Source organism: Myotis daubentonii, chromosome 1 (assembly GCF_963259705.1).
Source record: "Myotis daubentonii chromosome 1, mMyoDau2.1, whole genome shotgun sequence".
In the NCBI taxonomy this organism is placed as follows: Eukaryota; Metazoa; Chordata; class Mammalia; order Chiroptera; family Vespertilionidae; genus Myotis; species Myotis daubentonii.
In genome coordinates, this window is record NC_081840.1 from 97130985 (window position 1) to 97151477 (window position 20493).

Sequence of the window (20493 nt, forward strand, 5' to 3'; positions counted from 1 at the left end):
AGGAGGCAACCGATATTTCTCACATTGATGTTTCTCTGTTTCTCCCTCTCTCTTTCTCTCTCTCTCTAAAATCAATAAAAACATATCCTCAAGTGAGGATTTAAAAAAAAAATTAAACTTTCTAAAGAAATAAATTTATGATGAAAAAATAATTTCTCTTTACAGAAGTTCTCCTTGCTTCAAAGTTTCTTATAAAACCTGCCTCTGATATTTAAAATTATTCAATTTGCATGTTTACTCTCAAAACAATATTGAATTAAAAGCTGCATAAAGTGAAGTGGATTTACTATCCAACACAGTTTATAATATTGACAATGTGATATAGATTAGGGCAAGGACCAAGCATGAAATATTTTTGTCCAAAGACTTTTTGTTATAACAGGAAAAAAGTCATTCTACTTGCATAGTGAAAATATCCACAATTTAATAATTAATTTCTAGAACTAGCAGAAAACCATTTGAATATTAATTTTGTTCCCTTTGGTCTTCACTGAGATCAACTTCAGTAACTGCCTTAATAACACACAATATAAAAATCAGAACTTCAATTCCTGTAAAATTTGCATGAAGTCCAATGTTTTAAAAATAAAGACTGTAGCAAAAAATATTTGTGTTAAAATATTACACATGATTTTGACACTTGAAATGTGAACATTTAATTAGGTCAGATGTTTGAGTCTTAACATTTTTTATTCACCGTAAAAAATATTTATATAGCCCTAGCTAGTTTGGCTCAGTAGACAGAGCGTCAGCCTGCGTGCGGACTAAAGGGTCCCAGGGTCAATTCGGGTAAAGGGTACATGCCCGGGTTGCAGGACAGTAGGGGGTGTGCCGGAGGCAGCTGATCACTGATTCTCTCATCATTGATGTTTCCATCTCTCTCTCCCTCTCCTTTCCTCTCTGAAATCAATAAATATATATATTTTTAAAATGTTTATGTAGATATGATAATTTGAGCAAAAAACCCTGTGCCATAGTATTGGATCAGGATTTATAACAACTATAAAATTTGTATGTGTAAATAGAAAATTTTTGCTTGTGTTTGTTCTCAAAACAAAAATATGCAGTAAGGGGGAATGAGGACACATTTGTAATTCCTTAACTAATAAAGAATTTAAAGATAAAAAAAATGCAGTAAGTGTGAATGACATCTTTGTAAGAGAAACACAGCAGGGCTTATTATCTTGATCCTATGATTTTATTTTCTGATGGAAGATGAGAGAAGAGATTATTGAAGATGAGATGTATAAAGAAGCTAGAAAATATCTGGACATTCAGAAAGCCAAGAGACATATGAAAACATGTTCAAAGTCACTAATCATCCGAGAGATGCAAATCAAAACAGCAATGAGGTACCATCTCACACCTGTCAGACTGGCTATCATCAACAAATCAACAAACGACAAGTGCTGGAGAGGATGTGGAGAAAAAGGAACACTTGTGCACTGCTGGTGGGAATGCAGACTGGTGCAGCCACTATGGAAAACAGTATGGAGTTTCCTCAAAAAACTGAAAATGGAACTCCCATTTGACCCTGTGATCCCACTTCTAGGAATATATCCCAGGAAACCAGAAACACCAATCAGAAAGGATATATGCACCCCTATGTTCATAGCAGCACAATTCACCATAGCTAAGATCTGGAAACAGCCTAAGTGCCCATCAGTAGATGAATGGATTAGAAAACAGTGGTACATCTACACGATGGAATACTATGCTGCTCTAAAAAGGAAGGAACTCTTACCATTTGCAACGGCATGGATGGAACTGGAGAGCATTATGCTAAGTGAAATAAGCCAGGCAATGAAGGAAAAATACCACATGATCTCACTCATTCATGGATAATAGAGACCATTATAAACTTTTGAACAATAATAGATACAGAGGCAGAGCTGCCTCAAACAGATTGTCAAACTGCAGCGGGAAGGCCAGGGAGGGTGGGGGTGCAGGAGGTAGGGGGGTAAGAGATCAACTAAAGGACTTGTATGCATGCATATAAGCATAACCAATGGACATAAGACACTGGGGGATAGGGGAGGGGAGGGGACTGTCTAGGGCGGGGGGAAAAATGGACACATATGTAATACCCTTTGTAATACTTTAAGCAATAAAAAAAATAAAAAATAAATAAAAAAAAAGAAGAAGCTAGAAAATATCTAGAAAAGCTAAATAACAGAATGTGAGGTACAGAAGTGAAGAAAGAATATAGAGAAAAATAACCATAGAGTAGGTCATAATACATACACAGCATTTTCAGGAGGCAGTGGGGGCAGGGCTATGTTTGATTACTCTATTTCATCCTAGAAGGAGCTTCCAAATGGGAGAGAAACTAATTATACAAATAAAAGCATAAAGGAATTGGAGGACTACGGATTCATATATTTCTAATACTGAGTGAGAAGGTCTTCCTAAATATGACATAGCATCCAGTTGCCATGAGAAAATAACTGATCTGACCACATATATACTAAAACTTTGGTATGGCAACAACAGCTCTTCCCTGACCCCCTCCACTCCCTAGACACACATTCTCACCCTAAACAAGACCTGAAGGTAAATGACAGACTAGAATAAAAACAAATCTTATATTCGTTATAGAGTTAGTATTACACACACATACAAGAACATTAACATATATTCATCTTAAATAAGTTTTAAAGACAAATGACAGTGGAAAAAATCAGCATTTGACAAAAGCTAGTATTTTTAATATATAAAGACTTAATCATGAAAAAGATGAATGCTAATATAAAATGGGCAAAGTATATAAAAAGAAAATTCATTTACGATATAATCAATAAATATGAGATAAAAAATTCACTAATCAAAAGAAATGCAAGTATAAAAGAAAAATTACTCAGGCAAAAATGAAAAAAAAAGTTAATATATAGTACAGAAAACCTGTTTCATATGTACCAATGTTAAGTCTTCACATTCTCTTGAGTCAATAATTCTATTTCTAGGTATACATCCTAAAGTAACTGGACAAGGACACACGGATGTATAAATTAGGATGCTCATTAGATCATTGCATATTATACTGCAATTAATGAAAAATTAATAACAATGTAAATATCTTTCACTAGGGTTGACTAAATTAAGGTATAGCCATAAGATGGAATACAGGTAGCCACCTGAACTGATGTACCTCTATATTCATTGACAGAGAAAAATGTACAGAATGTAAAGTGTGTGTGTTGCCCAGGGGGTGGGGGAGAGACAAAAACATGGAGGAAAAAGAAAAAAAAAGATATAATCCTTTCTTTTGGAAAATTGCATACAATATGTATAACAGTATGTGCATGCCTAGGTAGTTTAAAAGATGTTAGCTAAAATGTAGAAATTGGTTAAAGATTAATTTTCTTCTCTATTTTTTATTGCTTCAATTATCCTTTTTAGAATGAGCCTATATTATCCTAACAGTCGGGGGGAAACTGTTCTTTAAAAACTACTTATATGCCTATGATAAAGATGTCACTTCAATAATACCTGTCAACTTTTTATTAGAGAGGAACTAGTGAGTAAATTAAAAACAAACAAAAAGCTTCTTATATGAAAGATCTCGTGGCAACCATCAACCCTCAGATCCTACTCTGATTTGTGCCTTTCACAAAATAGTAGCAGGGGCAGAAAGAGGTGACAAATCAACTATTAAAAGCACATGAAAAATAAGGATCCTACTTTAGTAAAGAAAGCAGCCAGCATTCTTAAACTGTTAAATATATTTTTACTACCCTCTAATTCAACATTTTTCAAATTGTTTTCTGTAGGCATTACTGTTCTGATTGACATTAAATATATTTTAGGGGAAGGGGCAAATAGGCCACCAATCATGTAAATTATTGTATGTTAGAAAAAAATCAATAGGAATTAGCCACACTTACACAGTTATTTGATATTTGGGATAGAATGTTTCTTAGGAATAGTGTGTCATTCAAAGAATGCCAGGAAGATGAGATCATAAAATCCATTAATACTTACAGTAGTTTCAATCTGTAGTTGATGCCCAGATAGCACTTAAAATTTAACCACAATGTTGATGTCTTAATTTGGTGATTGTTGACCACTTCTAACATTATTTACAATATATTACAAATAAGTACATGGAGAAATTAGATATGCAAACTACTACATTTATATAACTCCCATATGTAATATCTATTTAATATATTAGCAATCACATTTAAATAGAGATAGACATAAATAGATAGGTAAGTAGGTAGGTAAATAGGAGCAAGGGAGAGATAGGCAGACAGACATAGACAATAAACATCTTTGGTGTTTCTTTTTTTAAAATTCTTTATTGTTTAAAGTATTACATGTGTCTCCTTTTTCCCATTGACCTCTCCCCGGCTACTCCCACCCCCCCAGCACATTCCCTCACCCCCCTACTGTCTGTGTCCATGGGTTATGCTTATATGCATGCATACAAGTCCTGTGGTTGATCTCTTACCCTCCCTCCCCCGCCTTCCCTCTGAGGTTAGATGGTCTGTTCGATGCTTCTATGTCTCTGGTGTTTCTGACAATAAAAGCTACCTATTCAAAATGAGGATACTTGAAGGGACCTCTGGGACAACATGAAGGGTAACTACATATGCATCATATGGGTACCAGAAGAATGACAGAGAAAGGGATTGAGAACTTATTTTAAAAAATAATGGCTGAAAACTTTCCTAACCTGGTGAAGGAAAAAGACAGACAAGTCCAGGAAGCACAGAGAGTCCCAAACAAGATGAACTCAAAGAGGCACACACCAAGACACTTCATAATTAAAATGCCAAAGGTAAAGACAAAAAGAGAATGTTAAAAGCAGCAAGAAAAAGACAGTTATTACCTATGAGGTAGCTCCATTAAGACTGTCAGCAAATTTCTCAACTGAAACATTTCAGGCCAGAAGGGATTGCCATGAAATATTCAAAGTGATGAAAAGCAAGGACCTACAACCAAGACTTCTTTACCTAGCAATACTATCATTTAAAACTGAAGGAGAAATAAAGAGTTTCCCATAATAGAAAAGCTAAAGGAGTTGATTACCACCACACCAGTATTACAAGAAATATTAAAGGGTCTTGTTTAAGAAGGAGGAAAAACAAAAAGAAAACAACAAAAACACAGGAACACTGTTATAAAGATAAAATGGCAATAAATATGTACCTGTCAATAATCATTTTAAACATAAATGGCTTAAATGCTCCAGTCAAAAGACAGAGTAGCTGAATGGATAAGACTATAAGGCCCATATATATGCCTTCTATGAGAGACCCACCTCAGAACAAAAGATACACATAGACAGAAAGTAAAGGAATGGGGAAAAAATTTCATGCAAATGGAATTAAAAAATAGGTGGGCTAGCAATACTTACAGCAGACATACTGACTTTAAAGGCTATAACAAGAGACAAAAAATGACTCTACATGATGATAAACGGAGCAATCAAACAAGAGGATATAAACCTTGTAACATTTATGAACCCAACACAGAACCCCCAAATACATAAAGCAAATCTTGATGGACATAAAGGGAGAGATCAACAATAATACCGTCATAGTAGGGGATTTTAATACCCCACTGACATCAATGGATAGATCTTCCGGACAGAAAATCAACAAGGAAACAGCCACCTCAAATGACACATTACACCAGATGGATTTAATTGATAACTTCAGAGCATTTTATCTCAAAGCAGCAGAATATACATTCTTTTCAAGTGCCATGGAATATTTTCAAGGATAGATGACATGTCAAGACATAATACAAGTCTCAATAAATTTAGGAAGACTAAAACTATATCAAGCATTTTCTCTGACTAAATGGTATGAGATTAGAAATCAGTAACAAGAACAAAAACCTAAAAAACACACAAACATTTGGAGACCACATAGCATGTTACTAAGCAATAACTGGGTAATAAATGAGATCAAGGAATAAATCAAAACATGCCTTGAAACAAATGAAAATAAGAACACAACAACCCAAAAATTTATGGGATCCAACAAACATAGTCCTAAGAAGGAAATTCATAGCATTACAGAAAACAAGAAACAGAATAATTTCAAATAAACAATCTAACATTACACTTAAAGGTACTGAAAAAAGAACAAACAAAGCCCAAAGTGAGTAGAAGAGAATAATAAAAATCAGAGCAGAAATAAACAAAATAGAGTCTAAAAAAAAATCTAAAGATCAATGAAACCAAGAGCTGTTCCTTTGAAAAGATAAACAAGGTTGATAAACTCTTAAGTAGACTCATCAAGAAAAAAGGAGAAAGGCCTGGCTGGTGTGGCTCAGTGGTTGAGTGCTGACCTATAAACCAGAAGGTCAGGGTTGAATTTCTGGTTAGGGCACAGGCCTGGGTTGCAGGCTCAATCCCCAGTAGGGGGCGTGCAGGAGGCAGCCAATCACGATGTTCTCTCATCATTGATGTTTCTATCTCTCTCCCTGTCCCTTCCTCTCTGAAATCAAAATTTAAAAAAAAGAGAACACAAAGTCAGAAATGAAAGAGAAGTAACTGACACCATAGAAATTTATAAAAAAAAAATATTACAAACAAGTATATGCCATCAAATTGGACAATCTGGACAAAATGGATAAATTCCTAGAAACATACAGTCTTCCAAACTGTATCATGATAATCAGAGAATCTAAATATACAGATTACAGCTAGTGAAATTGAAGCAGCAATCAAAAAATTTCCAACAAACAAAGTCCTGGACTAGATGGCTTCACAGATGAATTTTACCAAACATTCAAAAAAGAACCAACACATTGCTTTATCAAACTACCAGAGGCCCGGTGCACAAAAATTCATGCACTGGGGGGGGGGGGGGGGGGGGTTGTCCCTCAGACCAGCCTGCACCCTTCCAATCTGGGACCCCTTGGGGGATGTCCAACTGCCAGTTTAAACCGGCAGTCGAACATTCCTCTCACAATTCGGGACTGCTGGCTCCCAACTGCTCGCCTGCCTGCCTGCCTGATTGCCCCTAACTGATTCTGCCTACCAGCCTGATCACCCCCTAACCACTCCTCTGCCAGCCTGATCGATGCCTAACTGCTCCCCTGCTGGCCAAATCACCCCCAACTGTCCTCCCCTGCCAGCCTAGTTGCTCCAACTGCCCTCCCCTACAGGCCTGATCTCTCTCCAACTGCCCTCCCCTGCTGGCCCGGTCGCCCCTAACTTCCCACCCCTGCCAGCCTAGTCACCTCTAACTACCCTCCCGTGCAGGCCTGGTCTCCCTCCAACTGCCCTCCCCTGCTGGCCTGGTCACCCCCAACTGCCCTCCTTTGCCGGCCTGGTCACCCCTAACTGCCCACCCCTGCCAGCCTGGATAGCCCCAACTGCCCTCCCCTGCTGGCCTGGTAGCCCCTAACTGCCCTCCCCTGCTGGCCATCTTGTTGCGGCCATCTTTTGACCACATGGAGGCAGCCATCTTTGACCACAAGGGGGCAGCCAGATTGTGAGGGTGTGGCAGTTAATTAGCATATCCCCTCCTTATTGGCTGTGGGTGCCACCATCTTTGAGGGTGGGGCAGTCAATTAGCATATTTCCTCCTTATTGGCTGTGGGTGCCACCATCTTTGTGATGGAGTGAGGGTCAATTAGCATATTCCTTCTTTATTAGATAGGATTCCAAAAAAATTCAAGAGAAGGGCAGCCCCACAAACTTAGTTTATAAGGACAGCATTATCCTGATTCCAAATCCAGATAGAGACAATACAAAAAAAGAAAATTATAGGCCAATTCTCTGATGAACATAGATGCTAAAATCCTCTACAAAATATTAGCACACTATCCAGCAATAAATTAAAAATATCATACACCATGATCAAATGTGATTTATTCTGAGGATGCAAGGTTGGTACATTAGCTGCAAATCACTAAACATGATATACCACATAAACAAAATGAAAGATAAAAATCACATGATCATATCAATAAATAAAGCATTTTATAAAATCCAGCACCCATTTATGATAGAAACTCCCAGCAAAGTGTGAATAGAAGGAACAAACCTAAAAATAATAAAGGCCATATATGACAAACACACAGACAACATCATATGCAATGGGAAAAACTAAAGTGTTTCCCTTAAGATCAGGAACAAGATAGGGATGTCTGCTTTCATCACTAGAGGCCTGGTGCACAACATTCATGCACTGGGGGTGGGGGTGTCCCTCAGACCGGTCTGCACCCTCTCACAGTCCGGGACCCCTTGCTCCTTACCACCCACCTGCAGTGGAGGCAGGGAAAGGCTTCCGCCACCACTGCTGAGCTTGCCAGCCATAAGCCCAGCTTTTGGCTAAGCAGCACTCCCCCTGTGGGAGCACAGTGACCACCAAGGGGCAGCTCCTGCATTAAGCATCTGCCTCCTGGTGGTCAGTGCGTGTCATAGTGACCGGGCATTCTGCCGTTCGGTTGATTTGCATATTAGAATTGTATTATATAGGACTAGTGGCCCGGTGCATGAAATTTGTGCACATTAAAAGGGGATTAGAGGAAATATTTTAATATTGCTATTTGCCGTTTCTCTATAATAGCAGTGTGAGAGATGAAAGAAAATTAATAAAATGTATATGAAAATCTTCATCCTGTCAGAGTCTGGGGTGCACCACGGGACCCAGAGTCAAGTCCCCACCCACCCACGTGTGCCTCAAAATTGCGCGAGACCTAGACCCAGCCTCCCCACGCCCCCATTGGGTTAGATCCAGAACCGGCCAGTCCCACCCTTGTCACACCCCGCCGGGTCGGGGGTGCAGCCTCAGGTCCCCTGGCCTGGCACCAGGGTGGGGGGGCAGGGGCCCGAGGTCCCCCATCAAGCACCGCTGGGCAGGGGGCGTGGCCTGAGGTCCCCAGGCCTGGCACTGGGGTGGGGGGCACGGCCTGAAGTCCCCCGGCCCAGCACCAGGGTGGGGGTCGCACCTTGAGGTCCCCTGTCAAGTCCCGCTGGGTGGGGGGGGCGCGGACTCAGGTCCCCTGGTCCAGTGCCAGGGCAGGGGGCATGGCCTGAGGTCCCCTGTCAAGCCCCATGAAGGGAGGGGGCACGCAGTCTCAGGTCCCTGCTGATTGCTCCTTAAGGCTCATTATGGGAACTTGGCCTCAGCTGTGGATGCAGCCATCTTTGTGGCAGAGTGACAGTCAATTTGCATATTCCCTCTTTATTATATAGGATAGTACTGGCAATCAAACAAGAATAGAAGACATCCAAATGGAAAAGGAGTAAAATTGTCATTATTTGCAAATGACATGATACTGTATATAGAGAAGCCTAAAGACCCTACCAAGAAAAAAAAAAAAAAAACTAGGCTGACACATGAATTCAGTAAACTAGCAGGATACAAAATAAATATTTAGAAATCAGTTGCATTTTTATGCACCAATTATAAACTAACAGAAAGGAAAACTAAGAAAAAAATTCCATTTACAACTGCATAATAAAACACACCTAGAAATAAACTTAATGAAGGGTGTTAAAAGACCTGTACTCGAAAAATTATAAAACACTGAAAAAAGCATCTAAAGAAGATACAAATAAGTGAAAGCATATACCATGTTCATGGATCGGAAGAATTAACATCATTAAAATGTCCATGTTGCCCTGGATGACTTGGCTTAGTGGACAAAGCGTCAGCCTGTGGACTGAAGAGTCCTGGGTTCGATTCCAGTCAAGGGCACCGACCTCAGTTGCAGGCTCCTCCCTGGTCCGGGCCCTGGTCGGGGCGTGGGCAGGAGGCAACCAATTGATGTGTTTCTCTCACATCAATATTTCTCTCCATCTTTCCGTCTCTCTTCCACTCTCCCTAAAAATCAATGGAAAAATATCCTCAGGTGAGGACTAAGGGGAAAAAAAGTCCATGCTAACTAAAGCAATCTATAGATTCAACACAATTCTATCAAGATACCAATGGCATATTTCACAGAACTAAAACAAATATACAAAAATATTTACATGGAACCACAAAAGACCCTGAATAACAGTAATCTTGAAAAAGAAGAACAAAGTTGGAAAAATCATGCTACCTCACATCAAACTAAACCACAACCACAAAGCCCTAATCAAAACAGCATGGGACTGGCATAAAATATAGATCAATGGAACAGAATAGAGAGCCTAGAAATAAACCCACTCCTTATGGTTAATTAACATTTGATAAAGGAGACAAGAATGTAAAGTAGAATAAAGATGTCTATTTAATAAATGGTGTTAAGAAAATTGGACGGGGGGCAAGGGTCGGCTGGAAGGGGTCAACGAGGGTGGGGGGAAGGGTATGTAATACTTTCAACAATAAAGATTTTTAAAAAAAGAAAGATGGACAGATAACATGCAAAAAATGTCAGACCACCTTCATACACCATACACAAGAATAAACTCAAAATGGATTAAGGACTTAAATGTAAGACTCAAAACTATAAAAATCCTAACAGAAAACATAGGCAGTAAAGTCTCAGACATTTTTCTTAGTAATATTTTTTTCTGATATATTTCCTTGGGCAAGGGAAACAAAATAAAAATGTAAAAAAAGAAACTATATCAAACTGAAATGTTTTTGTACAGCAAAAAAAAGAAAAAACCATCAACAAAGTGAAAAGGCAACTTAATGAATGGGAGAACTTATACACCACCACCAAAAAAATGAACAATACAATTTTTTAAATGGGTAAAAGACTTGAATAGACCTTTCTCCAAAAAAGACATACAGATGGTCAACAGACACGTAAAAGGTACTCAACATCACTAATCATCAGAGAAATGCAAATTAAAATGACAAAGACATATCACCTCACACCTGTCAGAATGGCTATCATCAATAAATCATTAAACAACTGTTGGCAACAATGTGGAGAAAAGGGAACCTACATTCCCTGTTGGTGTGAATGCAGATCGGTATAGCCACAGTAGAAAACAGTGTGAAGTTTCCTCAAAGAGTTAAAAATGGAACTGCCTTAAGAGCCAGGGATTCCACTTCTGGAAATATATCCAAAGAAACCTGAAACACTAATTCAAAAGAGTATATGCACCTCTGTGTTCATTGTAGCGTTATTTACAACTAGTGTCCTGGTGCATGAATTCATGCACATTGAAAGGAAATTAACTAGAAGAAATATTTTAATATCATTATTCACCCTTTCTCTATAATAGAAGGGTCAACCAAATTCACGATCGACAATGACACGCGTGCAATTGGCGCCACTCAGAGCTTTATACGTATCGCACATGCGCGAGTCAACTTAGCCTTTTATATATATAGATAGCTAAGACTTGGAAGCAGCCCATCAGTAGATGAGTGAAAAAAAAAGCAGGGGACATTTACACAATGGAATACTACTCAGTCATAAAAAAGAAGGAAGTCTTACCTTTTGTGACAGCCTGAATGAACCTGAAGAGTATTATGCTAAGTGAAATAAGCCACTTAGAGAAAGACAAATACCATATGATTTCACTTATATGTGGGATTTAATGAATAAAATAAACTAGCAAACAAAATAGAAACAAACTCATAGATACAGAGAACACTCTGACAGCTGTCACATGGGGAGGCTGTTTGTGGTGGGGGCCCAGTCAAAAAGATGAAAAGATTAAGAAAAAAGAAAAACTCATAGACACAGACAATAATATGGTGATTACCAGAGGAAAAAGGGGGGTGGGGGGAGAGGAGATAGAAGAAGGTAAAAGGGGGATAAATGATGATGGAAAGAGGCTTGATTTTGGGTGGGGAACACACTATACAATATACTGATGATGTATTATAGAATTGTACATCTGAAACCTACATAACATTATTAATCAATGTCATCCCAATAAATTCAGTGAAAATTTTTAAAAAATAAAGGATTCAGCAATACCATGAAGAAGGTTTTTCAGCAGAGCAATGTGATCAGAATAGTTTGGTGCACAGGCAAATGAAAAAAAGAGCCAGTACGTAAAGACTGGGCATCAGTATGAAAAAATAAACCCAGCCCTGGCCAGTGTGGCTCAGTTGGTTGGAGCATCATCCTGAAAGGTTGCCAGTTTGACTCCTGGTCAGGACACATACCTAGGTGGCAGATTTGGTCCCCGGTAGGGGCGACTACTGGTGGCAACTGATTGATATTTCTCTCATACATCAATGCTTCTCTCTCTCTCTCTCTCTCTCTCTCTCTCTCTCTCCCTCCCCCCCCCCCCCTTCCCATATCTCTAGATCAATCTTCAGGTAACAAGAAAGGAAAAAGATAAAAGAAAGATGGACAGACATAACAAACAAACCCAAAGTTGGCAAATTCAAATTTTATAAATATTTATACTAACAAACATGAAAAATTATGACTCCATTCCCCTTCACCCCAGTAACTGCCTTTATGTTGTGTTAGTTCAGTCTAAGCTGCCTTTTCAGAACTTTAAAGAAATACATTCAATAACAATAATTCTGACAGGCAAGATGATTTTTTAAATATTTTGTTCTGTTTTTTGATATTCAGAAGGGACTATATATTTTAAAATTTTAAGTAAAATAATCCTCTACCTAATTACCCAATTATAACTATTTATTGCTTATCTTTAATCAACATATTTCCTAAAAGTTATATAATACAAGACCTCAAGAACACTACATACATCAATATCTGCTTCTTTAAAAAGTACAGTTTAATATTCATAGAAATACATTTTAAAAACTCTTACCCATATTGCAAGTTTAGCCTTATTTCCATCCACTGAAATTGTTTTCACCTTAAAGTCAACACCTTGAAAAAAATAAAAATTTTGGTAAGAATCCCAGTAAAATATATTTTTAAAATAAATTACCTATAAAAAGTCACTTTATCAAATGCCCTAATTTACACCCAAAGTGCTTAGAGTTATGGACGTAAAGATAAAAGTGTCACTAAATTTCAGCACCTTATGATTTAGTTAGGATAAATGAAAACCAGATGCTTGAAGAAGTCAAACATTCACCTACCTGTACTTCTTGAAAAAATAAAAATGTTATTGAAAAAATAAAATTCAATGTAAGGTGGGCATTAAATATGCACATTAATAGCCAAGAGTTGGAATATTCACAGAGCTAATGTAGAAAAGACTTATCTATGGCTGACTGTGGAGCCGGGCAATTTTCAGAGGCTCCCAAAGCATCTACACACTATATTAAGAGTACTGTTCATAGCTGACCAACCCCAAACTCGGGTTCTGACTGTAAGCAACTTGAAGGACTGTAAAAATATAAAGGAGCCATTCACACTCCTTGTCTTGTAAATTCTTTCTTTGTTTTTATCCTATAAAACAGTATTAGTTTTATATAACCTTATCAATGATTACTTGCTACTGCACAATTTCCAAAAGAGAATTTACACACCAAAACATTTGTGCACAACCCATTAAGAATCTTCATTCATGCAAGAGGGATGTTCAAAGTTCTGTAAAAATCTTCTATTGGTATTAATTTATGTAACAAGAAGAGCTTCATAAAAAGTCACATGAGATTTTACTACAGCAACCCAAAAAAAACCTCCTTTTCAGGAAAAGGAACTGTCACATGCCATCTGGTTTAAATGAACAGTATCCATATATCTTTAAATAGGATCAAAAATAATATGCTGTCTACCCAGCCGGCCAGAGGGAAAACATTAGCTCAAGAGGCTTGGGAAAAAACTTACAAAAGATCTTACTTATTTGCTTGTCATAATTAATTCAGAAAGCCACAGCTAAGATGAATAGCACCCTCATATACTAACCGCTTAATAGAACACCTGTCATCAATAAAAAAATATATAGTAGTAATTCTTGGATGGTTTCTGGTAATTCACTACATATACAAATAAGGTACTAAAAATGCATTTCAAAATGTGTTCTATACCAGGTTTTTCTGTGTGCAAAAGATTAAGAAAAGAAAGTTTGGTGTTTTGGGCTATAGTGATAAAGCAGTGGATAAAGTCATGCCTAGAATGATGTGCAACCATTAGTTAAAGGATAGTGCCAATTACATAGTCCAAGGAAAACCTTAGTTTCTTTGCAGTCAAAAACAACAACAAAAAACAAAGAAAAAAATCCCATGTTAAATAATCTGGTATTCACCAGGTTCTAGGTTAAAAAAAAAAATAAAAAGAAATTATGCCACACCATCTACATAAAAAATATAAAATTACTTACATTTTATTCATATCACTTTAAAAAATAAAACAAAACCTAAGAAAATCCATGACAGAAAGGGTTCTGACTTGGTGCATGTACTAAATGAAGGCCATTGGTAGACACTAGGGAGAGATAGCCTGTCATACATATTCTACAGTTAAATTCTCAAGGTTTTTCAGATAGTGAAGAACTTTTGTTTTCCTCCTTAATATCCTGACAGAATGATCAGGGGAATGCTGGCCTTTCTGCTAACTACTGGTTAAAAGAAACTCATTGTTCCCAGAATGTTTGTTTTCCTCCTCCCCAATCTCCTTCCTATTTTATAATTTCCTGTTTTTGCACGTTTGTGGAAAGCCTAATTCCTTTCTCTGTAATGTGTAATTTGCATGTTGATAATTATCTCCAAGATATTCTTCTAACATATGAGTTCTGAAAGTTACAGAGAACACACTTCAGGAAACTGCCCACTTAAATCCTACCATCAAAGTCAACAGACACTGTTAGCCTGACAGAGCACCTCATCTGGATTCAGACCCAAGTCCCCCATTCATCTTCCCTTGTCTCCTCTGGTGATTCTCATGTGCTGACATTGAGCTCCTTAGCTCGCATATGTTTAAATTGTTTCTTCATCAAGGCTGGTGTCCAAGTAGCTGTTAATTAGTTTTCATTGGTGGCAGCGGTAGGAATCTTTTTGATAAATTTGACTTTGCCGACTTCTAACTAGATTTGATTAAACTGTCTTTCCAACATCTTCAGGTGGATAACAAGGAGCTCATAATAGAAGCAGAATCTCTAGGGAAAAAACACTCCCGTGTTTCTCCTCTAGTACAATAATGAACATTTACAGATATGTGCGCTGTAAGAAGCAATTCTCGAACTCTCCAGGGACACCAGTGGGGTGTCCTACAATTCAATCCAGCTCTGATTCTACCTAACTGGAATTAGAGTCAGATCCTACAGAGCAAAGGCTCAGTTCCACAAGACTGCTATACTCATCATTTCAGATGCCAATTGCAAATCCAAGTTATCTGTGCTTCTGACCAATTGGCTATAAATCAGAGAATCCCATGATCCCCTCTTCAATTCGATTAATTTGTGATAGTAGCTCACAGAACTCAGGAAAACTGTTTGCTTACTAGATTATCATCTATATATATAAAAGGCTAATATGCTAAGTGTCTGACCGTCCAACCGGTCACTATAACACGCACTGACCACCAGGGGGCAGACGCTCAACATAGGAGCTGCCGAGCTGCAATGAGTTGGCAGCAGCGGTTCTCAGGTGACGCACCCCGAAACCAGAGAAGAGGGAGCCTGATTCCTCGCGGACCGCGATTCCACCTTCGGCCGTGGGTTATGTTGTTGCTGGGGCACTGTTGGCCCCAAATCTGGTTTACTCCACACTTGCATTTGTGTTCCACACCCTGTACAACAGCAACTTTGCAGAGTGCCCTCTCGCACTCCAGGACCACTTGGGGGATGTTGAAGAGCTGGTTTCAGCCCGATCCCTGCAGGCCAGGCTGAAGGACCCCATCTGCCAGAGGGACCCCACTCACTCTGCAGATGCCAGGGAGAAACTGTGGGAGGTTGGCTCCAGGGCGTTTCCGGCCCATCTCGCCCAGTCCTACCCTGCCAGCCACCTTCTAATTAATTTTCTTTCCATGTACACAAATCTGTGCACTGGGTCACTAATCCTACCTAATAAAAGAGAAACATGGTAATTAGCGTATGACCGCTACCCTTCCCATTGGCTAATCAGGGCAATATGCAAATTAACTGCCAGCCAAGATGGCGGCCAGCAGCCAGGCAGCTTAAAGCGAACATGAGGCTTGCTTGCTTCAGTGACGGACGACTCCAATGTTCCCCGCCTGCCACTGCAGGCCTCTGAGCTGCAACTCTAAGCAACTATGTTACAAATATAAAAGCTAAACAAAACCCCAGAAATCTGCTTTAGTCCGCTGGGCTTCAGCCAGCAGGATCACAACATTGTTTCAAATACATAAGGTATACAAAGGCCAGAAACCTGCTTTCAGAGGCGGAGGCCTAAGAGCTGGAGCCAAGCCTCAAAGCTAAAGCTGGCCCAGAATTAAAAAAAAAAAAGGAAAAAGGAGCACTTGGGAGCTTCAGTCACCCGCCAGCCTGAAAACGGCCCTCAGCCCCTCACCCAACTGGCCAGGCACCCCAGTGGGGACCCCCACCCTGAAGGGTGTGTGACCAGCTGCAAACAGCCATCATCCCCTCACCCAGGCTGGCCAGGCACCCCAGTGGGGACCCCCACCCTGATCCAGGACACCCTTCAGGGCAAACCAGCCAGCCCCCACCCATGCACCAGGCCTCTATCCTATATAGTAAAAGGGTAATATGACTCCTAGCACTGGGATCAGCGGAGCCGAGGCCTCCCGGTACCGGGATCAGTGTGACAGGGGGCAGCGCCCAAACCCCCTGATCACCCTGTGGCTCTGTGTATGACAGGAGGCGGGGGCACAACCTCCCTATCCGCCCTGCTCTATTCCTGACAGGGGAAGGAGCCCCAACCCGCGGATCAGCCCTGCTCTGTGCCTGATAGGGGGGAGCTCCCCAACCCCCTGGTCGCCCTGCGGCTCTGTGTGTGACAGGGTGCGGCGCCCCAACCCCCTGATCGGCCCTGCTCTGTGTGTGACAGGGTGCGGCGCCCCAACCCCCTGATCGGCCCTGCTCTGTGTGTGACAGGGTAGAGCCACACCCTCCCCATCGGCCCTGCCCTGAGTGTGAGAGTGGTGGTGCCCCAAGCCCCTGATCGGCCCTGCTCTGTGGGTGATAGAGGGCGGTGCCCCAACCCCCACCCCACGGGCCCTGCTCTGTGTGTGATGGGGTAGAGCCATAACCTCCCCATTGGCCCTGCCCTGAGTGTGACAGTGGCGGCGCCCCAACCCCCTGATCGGCCCTGCTCTGTGGGTGACAGGGGGCGGTGCCCCAACTCCCCTATCGGTCCTACTCTGTGAGTGACAGCGGGGAGCTCCTCAACCCCCTGATCGGCCCTGCTCTGTGCATGACAGGGGGCAGCGCCCAAACCCCCTGATTGGCCTTGCTCTGTGCATGACACGGTACAGAGCCCCAACCCCCCTGATGGGCCCCGCTCTGTGCATGACAGGCGGCAGCGCCCCAACCCCCTGATTGGCCCTGCTCTGTGCGTGATAGGGGGTGGCGCCGCAACCTCCCCATCGACCCTGCCTTGAGTGTGACAGGGGGCAGTGCCCCAACCCCCCAAATGGCCGTACCCTGAGCGTGACTGAGGGTGGCATCGCAACCTCCCTATCCGCCCTGCTCTGTGCATGACAGGGGGCGGCGCCCCAACTCCCCAATCAGTACTGCTCTCAGCCCGACCAGGGGCTGCACCTAGGGATTAGGCCTGCCCTCCTCAACCCGGGAGCAGGCCTAAGCCAGCAGGTCGTTATCTCCCAAGGGGTCCCAGACTATGAGAGGGCACAGGCCGGGCTGAGGGACCCCCTCTCCCCCCCCCCCAAGTGCACAAATATTTGTGCACTGGGCCTCTAGTTTTATTATAAAAGGATACAACCCAGGAACAGCAAAATTGAAGAGATGCATAGGAAAAGGTATGGTGGGAAGGGGCAAAGGGCTTCCATGCCATGCCCTCCTCCAAGCTCACCATCCTCCCAGCCCCTCCAAATGTTCACTAACATGGAAGCTTGCCCTGTCAGCTCACCACTTCTACAAGAGTACTGGAAGTTCTAGCCAGACCATTAAGAAAGAAAAAGGAAATAAAAGACATTCAAATTGGAAAGGAAGAAGTAAAATTATCTTTGTTCACAGACAACATACTCGTAATATGTAGAAAACTTTAATGATTCTATTCCACATGTACACAAAAAAGGAACTAATAAATGAATACAGCAAAGTTGTAGAATACAAAATCAACACACAAAAATCAGCTGCATCGCCCTAGCTGGTTTGGCTCAGTGAGTAAAGCGTCAGCCTGCGGACTGAAGGGTCCCGGGTTCAATTCCGGCCAAGGACACATGCCTGGGTTGTGGGCTCGATCCCCAGTGTGGGGCATGCAGGAGGCAGCCAATCAATGGTTCTCTCTCATCATTGATGTTTCTGTCTCTCTCCCCCTCTCCCTTCCTCTCTGAAATCAATAAAAATATATATAGTTTTTTTTTAAATCAGCTGCATTTCCATATACTAGCAATGAGCAATCCAAAAAGAATATTTTTTTAATTCCATTTACAATAACATCAAAGAGAATAAAATATTTAGGAATTAATTTAACCAAGGAGGTTAAATTACACACGCACACCTACAAACACTGCTGAAAGAAATTAAAGAAGACATGAGATATAAATAAGTGGAAAGACATGTTGTGTTCATGATTGAAAGACTTAACATTGTTAAGATGACAACACTACCCAAAGCAATTTACAGATTCAATACAAGCTCTATAAAAATTCCCAAAGCTTTGCCCTGGCCAGTGTGGCTCAGTTGGTTGGGCATCACCCAGTACATCAAAAGGGCACTGGTTTGATTCCCAGTCTGGGCACATGACCAGGTTGCAGGCTCTATCCCTAGTTGGGGTATATGTGGGAGGCAGGGAGTCGATGTTTTTCTCTCTCCCTCTCCCTTCCTCTCTCTCTAAAATAAATCTTTAAAAAAAAATTCTAAAAGCTTCTTTGCAGAAATGTTTATGAAGAGGATTTTAGACTCTACCTAAGGATGGGGGCTGGTTTCCAGGGGACCCAACCTTGTGATTAGAAGATTGGAACATTGAGACCTACCCTTGACCTCTGGGGAGGAGAGAAGGGCTGGAGGTTAAATCACTCACTAATTGTCAATGATTTAAACAATGTTGCCTATGTAATAAAGCCTCCATAAAAACCCAAAAGGTGGGAAGTTCAAAGAGCTTAGAGGGGGCGGCGGCGGGGGGAGCCTGACCAGTTTGGCTCAGTGGATAGAGTGTCGGCCTACAGACTCAGGTTCGATTCCGGTCAAGGGCATGTACCTTGGATGCGGGCACATCCCCAGTAGGGGGTGTGCAGGAGGCAGCTGATCGATGTTTCTCTCTCATCGAAGTATCTAACTCTCTATCCCTTTCCCTTCCTCTCTGTAAAAAATCAATAAAATATATTTAAAAAAAAAAAAAAAAAAAGAGCTTCCAGGTTGGTGAATACATAGATTTGGGAAGAGTGGTGCATGGAAGCTCTGTAACCCCTTCCCACACATCTTTCCCTATGCATCTCTTCCATCTGCCTGTTCCTTGTATAATAAACCAGTGATCTAATAAGTAAAATGTTTCTCTGACCTGCTCTAGCAATTTAATTGAACCTGAGGAGGGACTCCAGGGAAACTCTGATTTAAAGCCAATCAGTCATAAGTACAGGTGACAACTTGAACCTGTGACTGACATCTTAAGACCAAGGAGGGGGTTGTAGGAACACCCCACGTATAGCGGGTCAGTCAGAAGCATAGGTGACAACCTGGGATTTCCACTGGCATCTGAAGTGGTGGCGAGGAGGGAGTGGGCATATGAAGTGGGAATAGGGGAAGTGAGCAGTCCCATAGGGCTGAACCCTTAATCTGTGGGATCTGACGCTATCTCAGTTACATAGTAGCAATAATCTTCTTCTATATATAAAAGGCTAATATGCAAAGTGTCCTCTTCAGAGCTCGACCAGGAGACGGGGAGTTCAATCGCTTACTGTGACGTGTGCTGACCACCAGGGGGCAGCACAGAAGGAAGGAAGGCTCTGGCCAGCAGCTGGCAGCCAGGGAAGGAAGGCCTATAGGGACCCTACCCATACATGAATTTCATGCATCGGGGCTCTAGTATTATAATAACTATGTATGATGTCAGACGGGTACTAATTTAGCAGGGTGATCATTTCATAAGTTATATAAATGTCTAATCCAGCAGTTCTCAACCTGTGAGTCGCGACCCCTTTGGGGGTCGAACGACCCTTTCACAGGGGTTGCCTAAATATATCCTGCATATCAGATATTTACATTACGATTCATAACAGTAGCAAAATTACAGTTATGAAGTAGCAACGAAAATAATTTTATGGTTGGGGGTCACCACAACATGAGGAACTGTATTAAAGGGTCACAGTATTAGGAAGGTTGAGAACCACTGGTCTAATCATTGGGTTGTATACCTGAAACTAATATAATACTATACGTCAACTGTAATTGAAAAATAAACATTATTTCAAAAAAATGTCAAAGCCATGAAAGATAGAGATTTAAGAACTGTTTGGATTAAAAGAAATTAAAGAGAAATCACAATTAAATCCATTGTGTGATCCTGGACAGATCATGGACCAGAAACAATTCTTTTACTTTTACTATATAAAACATTAATGGGATAATTGATGAAATTTGTCTGTATACAGTAGAATTGT

General features: G+C 40.9%; 1 protein-coding gene across 3 annotated transcripts in view; it reads right to left on the minus strand.

The window, feature by feature from the left end:
• RAB18 (RAB18, member RAS oncogene family) overlaps positions 1 to 20493 on the minus strand; it is a 40588-nt gene that overhangs the window by 13478 nt on the left and 6617 nt on the right. For 2 of the 3 annotated variants that reach the window (XM_059711663.1, XM_059711647.1), the window contains exon 3: positions 12653 to 12714. In XM_059711663.1, the coding sequence (XP_059567646.1) occupies positions 12653 to 12714 (62 nt within the window). Of the gene's footprint in view, positions 1 to 12652; positions 12715 to 17744; positions 17794 to 20493 lie in introns of those variants that run through there. The other variant, XM_059711655.1, reaches the window with a different exon arrangement.